Here is a 17,505-nt window from a genome sequence, read left to right as displayed (position 1 = left end):
CCCAGATTTAGCAAGTTGGGTGAAGGTCATGACTACAGAAAACACGCTGATTAGAACGAGGGCAGGTGATTTGAGTGTTGGCTCTTCGTTTAAATATCACCTAATCACTGTGTGACCCCGGGTGGATCTCTTACCTTTTCTGAGCCTCCGGTTTTTTACTGTGGTATTTCCTATATTGTCTGGATCAGGAAAATAGCCAGAGTCCTAGATTTTAAATACAGATTCTCAGGTGTCCCACCCAGATGTGTTGTATTGGGATTTCCAAAGCTGGGCTGTAGCTGTGGGCATTTTTAACAAGTTTTTCAGGTGATTCTTAAACCAGGAAATTTGGGAAATATCTTTTCCGCACAATGTGGGTAATAATAGTAATCCTCCCTCATGGGATGTTGGGAGGATTACATTATTAGGTAGAGCATTTAGCATTGTGTTGGCATATCCTGAGTCAATAAATGTTAGCTTTTTATCACTGAAAATCATTAGTACCATTTATTTAATAAATATTTGTTGTGTACCTATTACGTGCAGGGTCCAGGGCAAGGGTTGGCAAACTATGGTCCAACGCACTTGTTCTTATGTGGTCTGCGAGCCAAGAATGGTTTTCACATTTTTTTTTTAAGTGGTTGGAAAAAAACAAAAGAAAAATAATAGTTTGTGCCACTTGAAAATTTTGTGAAGTTCAGATGTCAATGTCCATAAATAAAGTTTTATCAGAACACAGCTACACCCACTCCTTTACTATTGTCTCTGGCTACTTTCATGCTACAATAGCAGAGGTGAAGAGCTGCAATAACGACCATGTGGCCCACAGAGCTGAAAAATATTGAATATTTTCTACCTGGTCCTTTTTTAAAAAGTCAATAAATAAATAAAATTATTTATTTTTTCTTTATTTTTGGCTGTGTTGGGTCTCTGTTGCTGTGCACAGGCTTTCTCTAGTTGCGGCGGGTGGAGGCTACTCTTTGTTGCGGTGCGTGGGCTTCTCATTGCAGTGGCTTCTCTTGTGGCAGAGCACGGGCTCTAGGTGCATGGGCTTCAGTAGTTGTGGCACGTGGGCTCAGTAGTTGTGGCACGTGGGCTCTAGAGCACAGGCTCAGTAGTTGTGGCACACGGGCTTAGTTGCTCCACGGCATCTACCTGGTCCTTTACCGAAGAAGTTTGCTGAACCCTGCTCCAGGGCAAGGGCCTTCAATTGGGGTTCTTGTATTTGGGGAATATACAAAGATTTCTCAAGAGGTGTATGGGCATGATTGAGGAAATAAATTCTCAGATCCTCAACTTTTATGAGTACTTTTCCCTAAAACTGATCATCTAAGAGTACACCCAGAAGGTGACTCATGGTGCCGAGGTTGAGAAAGTAATTGGTCCATGACTGGGAAAGAAATCCCAGGTGGTTTTCGTTTCTTTGCTTTTAACGAAATTGACCCAAATAATTATGACTGATCATTGTATGATTTTCTGGCATTTAACTCAGAAGGAATTAAAATAATTGAGAAGCATTGCTGTAACAATACACTTTCTATGTCCCTATCCTTATTTATGCGAATGTGACTTCTCAGCATTTACATCAATAAAAAAAGAAAATTGGGACTATAACTGAAAGAGATCTGTATCTCATTCTAGCAGTTGGTAAAAAAAATGTTTTTTTAAAGTAATATCATCACAGATATATAAACTGATTAAAAACTAGGCCTATCAAACTCATTAAGATATATTCTTGCTTATTTTAATTATTTATCAAAAATGTGTAATATATTTACGTAGTTTACAACAAAAAGTTGTTTTGGATGATAATTTGATGTAAAAGAAATGTTTAAAGCTTGGAGCCCTACAGTCAAAGGGAATAAAAAATGTGTTTCAATTTATAGAACTATAATTTATTTGCTGAGTAGTGGGATGAAATGAACAACAAAAATTTTTCAAGATTAGTAATGTTTCCCATTTTCAGTCCCCTCCCTCTGTTCTGGAAATTTTAGAGATTGGTTCTCTCAACCTGACTGGCTGAGGTGAGAGACCTCCCAACTTTTCTTCCTGGCAACACTACCATTTTGTCTCAGCTTTGCTGGTCACTGGATCTAGGGCATTCAAGAATTGGATCAGATCAGTATCAAACTTCTCACCTCCACGAGAACAGAATTTAAAGATTACTGAAGAGAAAAGAATCCGCTGTGCAAAGGTATCATTCATCTGCTGGGACAAAAGCAATACCAGCCTATGTGCCCTTTCTAAGGAATATACTCAAGAAATTAACGGAATAAGGATAAACTCAGAGTAAAGATGTGAAATACGGGAAGAAGAGTATAAGAAGTTATGGTGAACAACGAATGTTGTAATCTTTGGTTAAATCTCAGTTGATGTGGTCATTTGGGAATTGGAACATAAGAGACATACTGTAGGGCAAAACTTAACAAAAGCCTGGAAGTAAACTCACAAGCTACCTCAGCAACACCCAGGATTTGGAGAGAGGGGTTGTAGAAAGAGATGTGGCCCAACGGCCTCCTCTTGTGGGGAGGAGACTTCTTAATGAAAGGTTTGGGCCTAGTTGATATTTATATCTGATATAGCAATAGAGGAATCGATTTAAAAATAATCGCTAGAGTTTAGAAAGTAACTATTAGCAGAATGGAAACATATAAGAACTTTCAAGAACAAAGTGAAAAGTTAGAAAAGAAAAAGGAGAAAATTACCAAGTTTAATAAATAGTAAATATTAAATAAGACAGAAATGAATAATACCAAGTATACGTTACTATGAGAAATGCAAACAGTTTGACTTCTCCAACCAAAGACAAAGACATGCTATTAAAGGAAGATATTAAACCACTGAGTGGGAAAGATAAACCAAGCAAATGTAATAAAATATAAAACAAGGCTTAGAATACTGTTATTAAATAAAGTGTAATTTAAGGCCCAAAGCTATTAAAGATCAGGCACATACTAAAGGGTAAAATGTAAAATTGACAAAGAACACATAATAGCCACAAACTCACATGCATCAAACAACATATGACAAAGTATAATAAAATGAAACACAGTAATACAAGAAAAGCATGATAAAAAAACACAGCCACAGTAAGAGGCTTAAAAATACTTCTTTCAAAGTTTATCAAGCAGACAAAAACTAAGAGAATCTGAATAACAAAGTCAACATACTTGATTCATAGATCTCCTCAAACATTTACAAAACTCGGTCATGTACATGGCCGTAAAGAAAACTAATAAATTACAAAAAGCACGTATTTTACAGGTCATTCTCAGATCAAAACTCATTAATATCAGAAACCAAAAATGAAAATATAGTTTCACAAACTGTAACTACTTGAAAAATAAGACACAAACCTTTATATAACTCTTGGGTTTTATCCCCCTGACTTACCGAACAAACCAACCAACCCTAAAACTGAAATAACGAAGTATCTAGAAATTTACGAAAGAAGGACACTTCATATAAAAATCTATAGGGATATGGATGTCATGAAAATTTCTGAAGGACTTGGAAATAGGCAAAAAAGATTACTGGTTGTCCCGTCATATCCCAGCTCTGGGTTATCTAATCCTATAGCGGTCAATACCTTTTAGCGTTTTTGAGCTATTTTACAACTCTGTGAGTTACAGAAACATATAATAATGCAAAAAACGTATAAGAATGTAAACACACCTTGTGGGTGGAATGCAACTGATGGTTGCCCTGTAGACCCCAACCAGTTTTGCATCTGTCTGTAAGTCTGTTTCAGCATTCCTGATTGCCTGTGTAAGCATTCATTGAACTCCCCTTCAAACCTGTTGTAACAACTTACTGATTTCCTCATTAATTAATGAATTAGATAAAATTGCTAACACATGCTCATTTTATATTTGTATGGCAGTCATGATTTAACTTTGAAAAAAATGATCTTTTAACATAGGTGAAGTCATACTGGAAAATACACAGCTTTAAATGCTTCCCCATTATTAAAGGCTGAAAATAAGTGAACTTAACACAGGAAATTAGACTAACAAAATAAACTGAAAGAAAAGCAGGGGAAAGAATTAATAAAGATAATGCTGAAATAAAGATACATGCCGAAATGAGTAAAATGGAGGAGTAGAGAGAGAATAAATAAAAGCAAAAGCTTTACTTTTACATAAATGACAAAACATAAACTCCTGGCAAACTACCTAAGAAGAAGACTGAAAATACAAATAAGACACAACCCACCCCAAACTCCCCTAAAACCACCACCCCCCAAAAAAAGTAACAAGAGCACTGTTAGATCAAAAAAAAAAAAAAAAGCCAAAGATTCTAAAATAATTTTAGAAGAATGTTAAGTGGAATTACAGAGCAAAATGAATGATTTTTTCTTTTGCAAAGTATGTATTACCAAAATTTATCAGGTTGAGACATAAAGTCCAAATAGACCATTAATTACAGAAAAAAATGGAAAGTTTGTTAAGAATGTACAATGAAAAAGGGTATCAGCCCAGAAAATAAACAGATAATTCCTGAAATAACAAACTATTGCTGGTCACTGAAAAAGGAGGGAAGAGCCTCAATTTATTTTCAGAGAAACATAACCTAAAACAAACAAACAAGCAGTCAGAGAACAAAGAAGAAAACCAGCATTCAACTGCACTTACACATAAGGTTATAAAAATTTCAAGGAAAATATTAGTAAATGAAATCTAGGAATGTATTAGAAGAATAATCCAACATGACCTAGATGGTTTGTTTCAGGAATGCAAGAGGCTTCAGTACCAGGCTCTGTCCTACACTAATTCACATATCAACATATGTAAGTACAAAACCCAAATATTTATGTCAAGAGATAGTTAAGAGATATTTGACAATAATCAGCAACCCACCTTGATAAAAACTCTGAAAATGGGAGAAGAAAATGACTAAGTACTATAACAACTGTCACCCAAGGAATAGCATATATTATATTAAATTGGGAAATTCTAAAGCCATTCAAGTTAAAATCAGAGATGCAACAGGGATGCCAGCTGTTTCAACATTGTTTGGAGGTTCTGACTAATACAATAGGACAGGACTGCAAAATAAGTAGTATAAGTATCGCAAGGGACGAGAAAAAAACACCTGGGAATGAGGTGACTATACCACAACCATCATGTCATATTTATCAGCGACCAAGAGTTTCTAATAAATACTGTCACTGAATAAAAACTTTTTTCTAAGGTAGTACAATATAGACAAATATACCAAATGTAGCTATTCCCTATGCTTGCAACAAATAATTATTTTAACATAAAAAAATCCTATTTACAGTTACAATAGAATTCAAAACAACAAGAAAATACAGGCCCTATTTAATAAGAATAGACTGTATATGAAGAAAACTATATATTACAACAGGGTTTAAATAAAAGTTTTTGGGTGGAAGATTTAACATTTATTTTTTATTTTTTTGGCTGCGCCGTGTGGCACGTGGGATCTTAGTTCCCCAGCCAGGGATCAACCCCGTGCCCCCCGCAGTGGAAGTGTGCAGTCTTAACCACTGGACTGCCAGGGAAGTCCCAGATTTAACAGTTTTTAAAGTCTTCTTTTCATGAGTTCATGTAACCATACAGATACAATTCTAATACAAATCCTCAAAAGGTTTACTTTTTATGGGGGGAGGGGTAATGGACAAAATGAAGTTCGTTTAGAAATATGAATATTTAAGAATTGCTAAGAAAATTTTGGAAAATAATAGCTATGGGGAGGCTTTGCAAGTCTAAAAGATACTAAGGATTACCTTAATGCTAATATAATCAAATATGTAATGTTGGCAACCCAGAGAAGTATAAAGATCAGTGAGATAAAACAGAGATTCTAGAGATAGAGCCAAGTATATCTGGGAACTTCATCTAAAGGTGAAATTAAGATTTCAGTTCCAAGGAAAATAATATTTTGTTTAACACATGGTCCTGGTTACAATTGGGCAGCTAAACTCCTATATCATACACACATAAATATGAATTCTGGCTGCAGAAACTGAAAACAAATAATGAAAATATTAAAGAAGAAACCCTCAAGGGAAGGGAGGACTTTCTTAGAAACTACAGGAGCCACAAATAAAGCACTAGAAGAATCTGACTGCATACAAAATGATTATTTTTATGTGGAAATAGCACCATGAGGAAGTCAAAAGACAAAGGATAGGAGGGGAGAAAACTCAGCACCATTTGACAGACATGGGGTTCACATCCCCAGGTGCCCAGCAACCCAAGGAAAAAAATAAGAGTATGAGTTTAAAGTTCATAGATAAGAAAAATGCAAATAATCAACAAGTCTATGCAGAGGCGTCACAGAGATGCAGATCAAAACATCAGCTCAGGAAATGCACAAAGACCAGATTACCATTTTCACACATCAGACCTACAAAACTTCAAAAGATGGATAACAAGATTTGTGATAGCTGGAGCCCGCACCACCAGCACCACCAACGAGACTATCGTTTTGAAAAACTCATCTGAATCTACGCAAGTACAAACTACAGAAACTCATTGAAATGCACTTTGGGGACTCTAACCTACAGAAAGAAAAGAAAGCACAACTGAATAAGAGGAACTATGTAGGATGTTTACTGTGGCAGTTTGCAATGGCAAACAAACCCCCAAACAACCAAAATACCCATGAAGATGGAGATGGGTGAATAAAGCATGGTGCTTATAACATGGTAAGTCATAGTCTACCGTTTGCTTAAAAAAAAAGTTAGGCATAGCTGTACTGACACACAGTACTGTTAATAAATGGAATAATAAGGGCAAGGTAGAGAGAAATGTACATAGTGTGATACAATTACTATAAAAATAAGGGAAAGCCTTTTCTAGGTTATCTTTTAAGTTGGTATGAACACAGAGACCTTACTTACCTTGGGTGGAATGAGAATAGGCTGGAGATTATTGGCTTGGTTTTTGTACAATTCTATATATAGTTTATCACAAGGAACAAGTTTTGCTGTTGTAGTTTGTTAAAAAAATCCAAATATGCATGTGTGTGTATATGCATTATATGTATCTATGGAGGGCAGCAGTTCTGTGGAGATATAATGATATAAAGAGAAATATAGGATATAAAAAGAAAATAGTATGCTCAATTCAACCCCAACTCTGTAACTGGAGTAGGAAACATACATACGGGACTCCCCTGGTGGTCCAGTGGTAAAGAATTCACCTTCCAATGCAGGGGACGCGGGTTCAATCCCTGGTGGGAGAACTAAGATCCCACACGCCGTGGGGCAACTGAGCCTGCGTGCCACGACTACTGAGCTCACACGCCTCAATGAGAGAGCCCATGGGCCACAGCTAGAGAGAGAAAACCTGCACGCCACAACTAGAGAGAAGCCTGCATGTCACAACTAGAAGGAAGCCCACACGCCACAACAAAGAGCCCGCAGCACAATGAAAGATCCCACATGCCGCAACTAAGACCTGATGCAGCCATAAATAAATAAATAAAATAAATTTAAAAAATAGAAAACATACACAAGCATAGAAAAAAAAGATTAGAAGGAAGTCCATTAAAATGGTCACAATTTTTACGTCTGGATAGTAAAATTATTAGTGACTTTAAAAATTTTTTAATATACATACAGATGGTCCCCAACTTACGATGGCTCAACTTAACAATTTTTCGACTTTACGATGGTACAAAAGCAATACACATTCAATAGAATCATACTTCGAATTTTGATCTTTTCCTGGCTAGCACTATGTGGTCTGATTCTTTCTCCCGATGCTGGGCAGTGGCAGTGAGTCAGCCATGGGATCACAAAGGTGATACACTTACAATCACTCTGTACCCCTCCAATCTGTGTTTTTCACTTTCTGTATTCATTAAATTACATGACCTATTCAATATTCTCTTCTAAAATAGGCAGATTTTGCCCAACTGTTGGCTAATGTAAATGTTCTGAGCACATTTAAGGTAGGTGAGGCTAAGCTATGATGCTTGGTAGGTTAGCTGTATTAAATGCATTTTCAACTTAATGATATTTTCAGCTTACAATGGGTTTATCAGGACATAACCCGTTCGTACGTCGAGGAAGATCTGTAACGTGTTTCCCATATTTTTTATCTTGAATACACATTACATTTATAATCAGGAAAAAAATCATTTAAAAGTTGAAACTAGGGGCACACTGGGAAAAAAGATGTAGAACACAGGTTCATGACAATAGAAGTTTCCCAGGTAAAATCCAATGGCTGACTAGTTTCCTAAAGAACTGCAAGCAGTAATTCTAAAGTGATAAAATACTCACAGAGTAAGCTGCAAGCTTTTTTGATTTCTTACCAAACCATAGTTATGATGCATTATCATCACTGCTGATACAAAAATAATTTCTGGCGAAGAAGAAGGATCAAAAATAAAAAGAAAGAAGACAGAGCCCAGCTTGAGGATATATATATATATATATGTATGTGTTTTCTTTTTTTTCTTGGCCACGCTGCACAGCATGTGGGATCTTAGTTCCCCGACCAGGGATGGAACCCGCGTCCCCTGCATTGGAAGCACCGCGTCTTAACCACTGGATCACTGGAGAAGTCCCTGTATGTGTATCCTAAGGGATGCTGACTTTCTATTTCCAACAGGCAATTCTCAAGGTTATCAGCATCACCATCTTCCGTATTTCCTTAGTTTGTTATTACAAAAAAAAAGGGGGGGAGGGAATAATATCTTTCTGTAAAAGTGAATTGATATGCATGAGAATTTTAATAAGTTTGTGTGTTAGGGAATAAAATTAAAATGTTGATTACTCTGGTAAAAATGTATCTAAAGTGTTCTCACATTTTAAATACGCTTCTCTCACCAGAGTAACTTCCCCTCCTCATCAATCCTTGCTCATGCTCTGTGACAGCATGTTTCATTTATGCAGTGTTTATTAAGAGCCCACCCTGAGTTGAAGATAATGCTAGAAGCTGGAAATCAGAGATGAAGACCCAAATTCAGGTCTTCGGATCTAAGCACGGGTAATTTGAGATCGCTCTCTGGCGCCACCTACTGATCACACAGCATTTCAATTCAAAACAGACAAATTTGAAATTTCCCTCTCGTCAATACAGCCCATGCTTTGGACCTTAGGTGCTTTTCCAATCCCTCTCATCTGATCCCTGGGACTGCACGTATATTACTATCTAAAACAACGCCATCCTAGAAAACTGTCCTAAAGGTTAATATTATAATTAACCCAACCTAAAGGTTAATTAAATCAGCATCTAAACAGAAACGTCAGGTTTGTCACTCTGAAGTTTCAAAATAAAAATGATAGTTGGGTCACTTTAGGCGCCACACATATTTGACTGTGAAGAAGGTAAGGCATTTATATACTATTTATGAGAGAGGACTAAGAAGCTTTGCTTCTTCAAGTTCTCTTTAATTATATAATTCAAACCCCAATAACCCAAATCATACTGTGACTCTAAAGAATCACTAACATTGGTTATGTTTTAATGATGTAGCAATTTATTAGGAAACCATTCCTTTTTTTCCCTCATTTACGCTAAACTTTTTTTTTTTTTGATCAAAAATCCATGTAACATTATGTAGAAAATGGTCCTTCATGCCGATAGATTTGTATCCATGTATTAAAACACTATTACCCCAAACATGGGGGGTATTTCAGAATGGGGACTTAAGAGAGGCTTAGAAGCACCATCTACTACACAAATTTAATGAGGTGGAAAAAACCTTTATTAGAGTTTGCAAATCAAGTTGGAAGCAAACAAATGTATTCACTACTCAATTCATTTCATTCCAACCCCTAATCGGGATCATCTTGGTAGTATTTAAGATTCTACAGCACTTAGAACACCGCGATTCAGAGGTCTCACAACTCTCGCAGCATAAAAAAAATTTCAGTAAGCAGTATAAAATTACAATTTATTATGGGGGCGGGGTGTTTTCACAACAATCCTTAAAACATTAAGGGCAAACCTCTTACAGAATTCCATTTCTGACTTCTTTTTTGGTCACTCCTTTTTCCCCCTTTCTTTTGTTTTATAAGCACTAGTCTGGTATGGAATCCGCCGGACAGAGCAAAGCTGGGTGGGCGCCTCCTTGGATGATGGAGTAAGTCTGCTTGGGTAATTCTTGCTGAGAGGTGGTGGAGAATATGGGCGGAGCCGTGGTGGCCACGGCGATGTTCTGGCCTCCGTCGCTGACCACAGTCACTTCAGCGGTCCCCTCCTGAATCAGAGCGTTCAGGCCTTCGAAGTCAGTGCAAGTAATGCCCGAGCTGGTGATGAAAGTCTGGTTGCCAGAGCCTTCCTGGGGGCCGCCCGGGGCCGTGGGGATGAGGGTCTGGTGCAAAGTGCCTCCGTCCGTCTGGTCGTGAGTGGTCAGCAGGACAGCCGGCTGGGGCATCGCCGCCGCCTCGCTCGGACACCCCGAGGAATGAGGAGGGGCGATCAGATTGACCTGGCGTAAGATCTGCAGCCGGCTGTTCCCGGGCAGTTCCTCTGGGTTCTGCGCCACCAAGGCGGGCTGTACGATGTTCACTGCGGCCGCCGCAGCCTGGACGATGGTGTTTGCCTGGGGCACCTGATGGCCAACGATGATTTTGACTCTGCCCTCGCTGAACTGGGGCACTTGGCTGGGCTGGAGGGGCACCTGGAGGTGCCCCACAGTGAGGGGCGCGGCGGGCTGCTTGCTGGGGTCGATCTGAAACTGCAGCACGGTCACATCCGAGCTCTTATTCTCATTGTACTCACTGTGCTGCCGCTTGTGGCTGCGGAGCGAGTCCTCGCGCATGAAGGAGGCATCGCACCGATCACAGTGGAAAGTCTTCTTGGCGTCCAGCTTGGCCACCTGGCGGCTGCTCTGCCGGCCCGTGTCTTTCCTCTCCGAGGCCTCGGTCTTGACCACGTCGCCGTGGAACTTCTTCACGTGCTTGCTCAAGTTGCTGGGCTGCTTGGTGTCGAAGCTGCAGTAGTTGCACTTGAAGGGGCGGTCGGTGCAGTGGATGCGCTCGTGGATGCGCAGGGCGGCCTTGCTGGAACAGGAGTAGCTGCACTCGGAACATTTCTCGGGGTGCTCGGACTGGTGCACCCGGCTGTGCTTGCGGAGCGTGGCCTTGCTGTCCCCCAGGAAGTCGCAATGCGGACACTTGAAGTTGTTCCCGCTGTGCTTGATGCGGATGTGCGACTTGAGGTTCCCCTTCATGGTGCAGCGGACATTGCAGAACTCGCACTTGAAAGGCTTCTCCCCCGAGTGCACGCGCATGTGCCTTTTCAAGTCCGAGCTGATTTTGAACTTGGCGCTACAGAGCCAGCACTGGAAGGGGGCGTCCCCTGTCAACACAAGGTGAGTTTCGATAAGAACAGGCAGGCAACAACCACAGCGGATCCCCCCGAAGCACACACCAGAAAATCGCTTATACCAAGGCAGGCGGGTGGAGACCTTCTAACTGCAGCTCCTAGCAGCCCCTGGGAGAAAAAAAAAAGAGGGGTCGGGGGCTTCTCTCCTTTTCCCAAACTTAAACCACCACCACCATTATATAACACCCAGAAGAAAAACGGAGATTGAAAATCAAGCTATTTAACTGTCCCCAGTAAAAAAAAATAAGATTTGCGAATACACTTAGTATATCCTTGAAAACAATCAAGCTATCGTTCCTATGGTTATTGTGTTCACTCTGCTAGGGAACCATTCACAGTTGCATAATTTTGCATAATCCGTTGATTTTGGTTGAGTTACATGTTGTAACAGATTCAAGGGCACATTTTCAAATCAGTCAGCTCCATGCTCACTCATCAGAATATTCTTTTTACAATGATTGAAACGCCCAGCTTACACTTCATGCAGATTTTTATTAATAAAGACGTGTTTATTGCGCACAATTTATTTATCCCACATTGCCAGCTGCGTTCTTTACTTGTGAAGTTACAAAATCCAGCTGCTTGATTTTTTTTTTTTTTTAATTCATGTTCGGTGAAAGATGAACAGGAAAAGCGAAATTGCAACATCTGAAAGGACATGATTTTCCAAGTTTATTTCCTCAGTGAACGCTAAGTCCCAATCATCTGATAATTCAAGCGAATTGGTGACCCCGCCCATTGCAATATTGTTTAAGCAAGCGAAACAACAGCAGCTAAGGTTCTTCGGTGGCTTCCCGGACGGCAGGCGCCCTGCTGAGCATTCCACAAGAATGGTCTCACTTGATGATCCCGACATTCCCACGAGGTGGGTACTATTATCAGTATTATTCCCAACACTACTGTACAAATGAGGAGGCTGAGGCCTGGAGCGACTCTATCACTTGTTTCCAGTCACTCGGTAGTACATGGCAGAGCTTGGATTCCAACCCAGGCTGATTCCAAAGCGGGTATTCTTTTTTTTTTTTTTTCTTTGTAATTAAAAGACTTTACTTTTTTAGAGCAGTTTTAGGTTTGGGGAGATTATACAGAAAGTACAGAGTTCCCATATGCTCGCTCCTTCTCTCCCCTGCACGTCGTTTCCCTATTATTAACATTTTGCATTAATGCAGTACATTTGTTACAACTGATGAACCAATATTAATAGATTATTATTAACTAAACTCCATAGTTGACATGTGGATTTACTCTTTGTTTTCTATATTTCTATGGGTTTCAACAAATGTATACTATTACATATCTACCATTACAGTAGCATACAGGATAGTGTCACTTCTCTAAAGATGTCCTGTGCTACACCTATTCACCCCTAACCCCACTCCCGGAACCCCTGAAATCTCTGATATTTTTAATTGTCTCTATACTTCTACCCTTTCCAGAATGTCATATATTGGTTAACATCTTAGAGTATGTAGCCAAAGCTGGTATTCTTGGATGCTAGGTGATTATCTGTACATGTGACCAATGTTTGCTTTCTTACCATAAGCTCAAAAGAGTGGGACTGTGTTCTGGCTTTTTGGTATAAGACCTATAACATCACAATGCGCTGTTTAATAAATGCAATTAATGATGGAGCAAATTAAACAAGCTTCGAGAAAAGGAAGAAGCCCCAAACTAAACAATGCTTTGCATGACTAAATGCCACTGAGATCATTCACGTGAAACTCTAGAACAAGGAACGGTAAGCTATACACAGTGAGTCAAATCTAGCCCACAGCCTGTTTTTGTAAATAAAGTTTTATTGTAACACAGCCATGTCCATTTGTTGTGTGTTGTTTCTGGTTGCTTTCATGCTACAACTGGCAGAGGTGAGTAAACTGTGATAGACACTGTATGGCCCGCTCAGCCTAAAGTATATTTACTATCTGGCTCTTTATAGAAAAAGTTTGCTGACTTCTGTCTTAGAATGTTGCTCTCAACCTTTTTTATGCCACGGACCCCTTTCTGGCGGTTTAGTGAAACCCATGCACGCTTTCTCGGGGTAATGTTTAAATGCACAAAGTAAACTAAAATAAAAATCAAAAGGAATACAAAACAAACTAACTATATTGAAAATTATTGAATAATTAAATTGTGATTTGGCAATGTGTGTGCATTAAGTAACAAGCTCTAGCGGTGGGTCTAGTGACTACACCAATTTCTAAATAGAGAAGAGTGTAAACGACGTTTCGATCTATCAGAAACACGTTATAAAAAGATCTGTGATTTCTACTGGCGACAAGTTCACATGCACGGTAATCAGACCGGATGCCTATTTTCATAACTGAAGGACACATCACATTTCAGTAAGATGAGTGAAAATGAAGATGTAATTTTTTTCCTCATCCAAGTTCAGGGTCCTCCTAAATTCTACTCATGGATCCCTGGGTGGAGGTGTCTGTGGAATCAGAGGAAGAATCATTGCTCTAGAATGTTCTGCTAGGTCTTCCAGTTACATCACTGCCCAAATTAGTGATGATCTGTTTGCCTTTTTTTTTTTTTAAAAGCAATTTAGCAGAGGTCAGACCCAGGAAAACCAGATAACCAAATCTCACAGCTGAGTCGCAGAGCTTAACAACACTTTTTGACGTGAAGGCAAAGGGTTTCAATCTTTTCATCATCATTATCTTCTTTTTCCTTTTCACCATAGATTTATTTCTTAAATGAGGCAGACTGGTCAGTACCAGTGCCGCTGGACCATAAGCTCCCCAAAGCTAATGACTACGTTCATTCCTGCCCACTACCTGACCCTCGCAGTGTCTGGTACCTGGTGAGGACTTAATGAATGTTGCTCCGTGAACAAGCAACTGATATATTTAAGCTGACAGATCTCGAGTTTAGGATGCCACCGAGACAATACAGTCGATCAAAGCGATGGAAGGGTAAAGACAAAATCCTATTAATTTTACAATTTGTAAAATTTTACAAGTGCCACAGATTTATAAAAGGGAAATGAACATTCCATGGAGATACTGCATTAATGGCATACATTTACATTTTTAGAAAATATACTTTTTCTAGACCAACTTAAAGATGCTACTATAAATGAAATGGTTAAGTTTACCCTCCTAAGTTAAGATGATTCTGAACAACTTCCCTAAATGAATGCTTCAGCGCCTCTGAGGCTGAGGAGATTTCTGAAGAAAATCAGATGAGTGCCAGTTATGCCAATGTCTTAACTTGCTGTAGCAGATTAATGTCCCCAGACCTCCCCACCTCCTATCGCTCCCTGTAGCCATGGCCTCTGCCATGTATGTAATTATGCATGCTCTCCCGACAGGGACAGGATGACTTGCCACGACCCCTAATAAAATAGGCTCTATCACGTCATTGGATTTGGCTGATGGTATGTTAACCAGACTTGATACAAGTAATGGCTTGAATGGGTTTGTGAATCGGGGTTTGCTCGCTTGTACCTCTGTCATCCATCGCCAGGAGAAGGTCAATCCTGTCCTACCCGCTGATCCCAGGAGGAGGACGACAGACGTGGAGCACAGCTGGATTGTTGCATCCAAGGCCAGTGGACAGCTAGCCCACAGCCAGCAGATTCTGAGATTTGTAAGTGAGCCCAGCAAAGACCAGCAGAGTTGCCCAGATGACACCCAGCTGATCCCCAAACATGAACAGAGAAGGCATGTTGTTGTATCCACTGAGGTTCTGTGGGTTTTTTTGTTACACTGCATTATTGTGACAACAGATAACTGATATACATATTGGCATCGAGAAACAGAGCGCTGCCGTAACAGAAAACTAAAATACGTAGCTTTGGGTTTGGGGGGCAGGTGAAGGCTGGAAAAGTGGCAGTGCACACATTTCACGGCAAGCATTTGGGAAAACCGTCACCTGTCGTAACTTAGAAGATAGAAAATGTAACCACTGAATTCTGAACTTGAGCAAAGAGATTCATTAGTTCTAAGCAGAACAGTGAAAGTGTCTTACAAGCTGCATATGATAAGGCCCCACAAGAAAGAGACAAATTCAAAAAAGAACTGGCCATTTTCAAAATGGAATTTAGCGAGAATACAGAAAATCAAAGATGTGCTGGGTTAGATGAAGTTTCCCACCTTCAACCAGCAAAAGATTTTCAAAGTACGACAAAAGCCTGGGAACAAAGATCATATCCAGGGAACTGATCGCAGAGGGAAGAACGAATGAGAAATGAAGGCTGTAAGCACAAGGTTCTTTGTCAAAATCTCCAAAAGAATAAAGTTGGTGCCAAGTAAGTCCTCTCAGCTGGACACGGATTCCTAAAGGTTGCACCGGCTTCAACCTACAGAACATTATTTGCCGAAAGTGCCTATAATTGAGTTTAGAGGAAAGGCAAGTCTCCAGAAGAATTATGGGTGTGGCTTTTGGCACACAGATACACAGGAAACTCACAACGTTTTTAAGATAGCTCTATCAGCAAAGCTGTCAGTCTAGACTAAAATAAAACCTAAAAAGATCCCAACTTTCGGTAGGCAGGAAGCAGGCTGAGAAAGGTTCTCAAAGGCACATTTTCCAATCCTTTTCAGAAGTGGTTAAGGGAGGTGATGAAAGGCTGCTCCAGGGAGCAGAGTCAAAAAGCACGCGGCCGAGTCAACGCCTAATCAGGAAACATTCCCTGTTCCCAGAGTGGGGGGACCTGGAAACACCTGCCCAGAGGGATTTCAGAAATCTGTGTACCAGTGACTGCCAAGCGCCTCCTGTCCTTCCCCTTTGGAACAGCAGGAATATTATAAGTATCCTGGCTGCGTTTCACCGCTGCATGCTGGGAGCGTGGGGACAGACAGCTTGTCTTTTTATTGCAGAAGGCTCTAGGTCAAGAGAAGCCATATCTATACCTGACGGAGACTGCAAGTTCCTGATCCTATGATTGGCTAGACTTGTGTGGGTCTTGGGAGGCCACGAATGCATCTGCATGTCAGAGAGATGTGAATGATGGTGGGGTGAACCGGTGAATGATGGTTGGTGCAAAAATGGCCTTTGCCATGTAACCCTGGGATGACCTTCCACTGTGGGTGAGCTCAGCCCCACCCCTTGACACCAGGCCCGACCTTTTAACTTACTTTAGGCCAATGGGATGCAAGCAGAGGCTTGAAATGAGCTTACACATTGGGGCATACTTGTTTTGTCTTCCATGCAGAGGTCTGCCCTTGACACGAGAAGGACAAGCCTGGAGTAGCCCACTGGTCCCAGAGGGAGGCTATGAGACATGTGGGCAGAGCCAGACTGCCCCAGCCAAGGCAAGGAGACAGCCAGCAGATCCCCAGCCAAGGTCAGTGGACACCCAGCCTTTCCCACACATGTGATTAAGCCCAGCCAAGATCAATGGAATGTCTAGCCAACTCCCTGCTGACCTGAAGTATGTGAGCAATAAATGCTTTTATAATATGCTGCTGAGATTTTGTGGTGGTTACACAGTACCACTGTATCGAAAGCTAAGAGACACACTTGCTAAAAGGAAAACATACATCATTTGTTAAGTTACCTACTCAGCTGAGTTTCTTCATCAAGCTGTCCCATGCTGAACTGATCAGAGCAGTCTTCAAAAGACGACTGAAACGCCCAACCATACGTATGCAGACACTGATTAAAAATGCATTGCTTATATCTATATTTCATTTAGCGCACCTCCTCAAGTAAATACTAGTGAATAGGGTCTAAAGCTACATAAAGATGTGTATAACGTTATAACCTTGATGTTTTCCCCTATTTTACAGGGAAAGCGACTTCTGAGCGGATGAAAAGCAAAACTGCAAACCACGGGATGAACTAACGTGCCCAGGTCCTTTACTTAGGTCGTGACTCAGTGCTTGAAGGTGCCGGTGATTTAGGCAACAGGCAGTTGGGAGCGCAGCGTAAGGACCACGTGAAGGACGTACCTGTGTGGGACCGGAGGTGTACGGTGAGCTGGCTGGAGTTGCGGCTGGCGTAGGGGCAGATCTGGCATTTGAAGGGCCGCTCGTCGGAATGTATCCGCAGGTGCTTGTTGAGGCTGCTGCTGTCCGCAGCAGCGTAGTCACACGTCTTGCACTTATAAGGCTTCACGCCCGTGTGGCACCGCATGTGGGTCTTCAGCTTATCCTTCCGGCTGAAGCACTTGCTGCAGACTTCACACTTGTGGGGTTTGTCTCCTTCAAACGTGCACACACGGCATCAGGAAACAAGATGAAAAGGGAAAAAGGCTTATTTC

The 17,505-nt window shown here is 40.6% G+C and overlaps 1 protein-coding gene across 4 annotated transcripts in view; it reads right to left on the bottom strand.

The window, feature by feature from the left end:
* The window catches only part of ZFP64 (ZFP64 zinc finger protein), a 79,699-nt gene that overhangs the window by 40,732 nt on the left and 21,462 nt on the right, over positions 1–17,505 (bottom strand). For 2 of the 4 annotated variants that reach the window (XM_032606363.1, XM_032606360.1), the window contains exons 5-6: positions 17,195–17,446; positions 9,842–11,267 (exon numbers count right to left, since the gene is read on the bottom strand). In XM_032606363.1, coding sequence (XP_032462254.1) covers positions 9,985–11,267; positions 17,195–17,446 — 1,535 coding nt within the window. In that variant the 3' untranslated portion in view covers positions 9,842–9,984. Of the gene's footprint in view, positions 1–9,331; positions 11,268–17,194; positions 17,447–17,505 lie in introns of those variants that run through there. The other 2 variants (XM_032606361.1, XM_032606362.1) reach the window with 2 other exon arrangements.

The sequence above is a fragment of the Phocoena sinus genome, chromosome 15 (genome assembly GCF_008692025.1).
Source record: "Phocoena sinus isolate mPhoSin1 chromosome 15, mPhoSin1.pri, whole genome shotgun sequence".
Classification (NCBI taxonomy): Eukaryota; Metazoa; Chordata; class Mammalia; order Artiodactyla; family Phocoenidae; genus Phocoena; species Phocoena sinus.
This window is presented reverse-complemented; position numbering and strand designations above follow the sequence as displayed.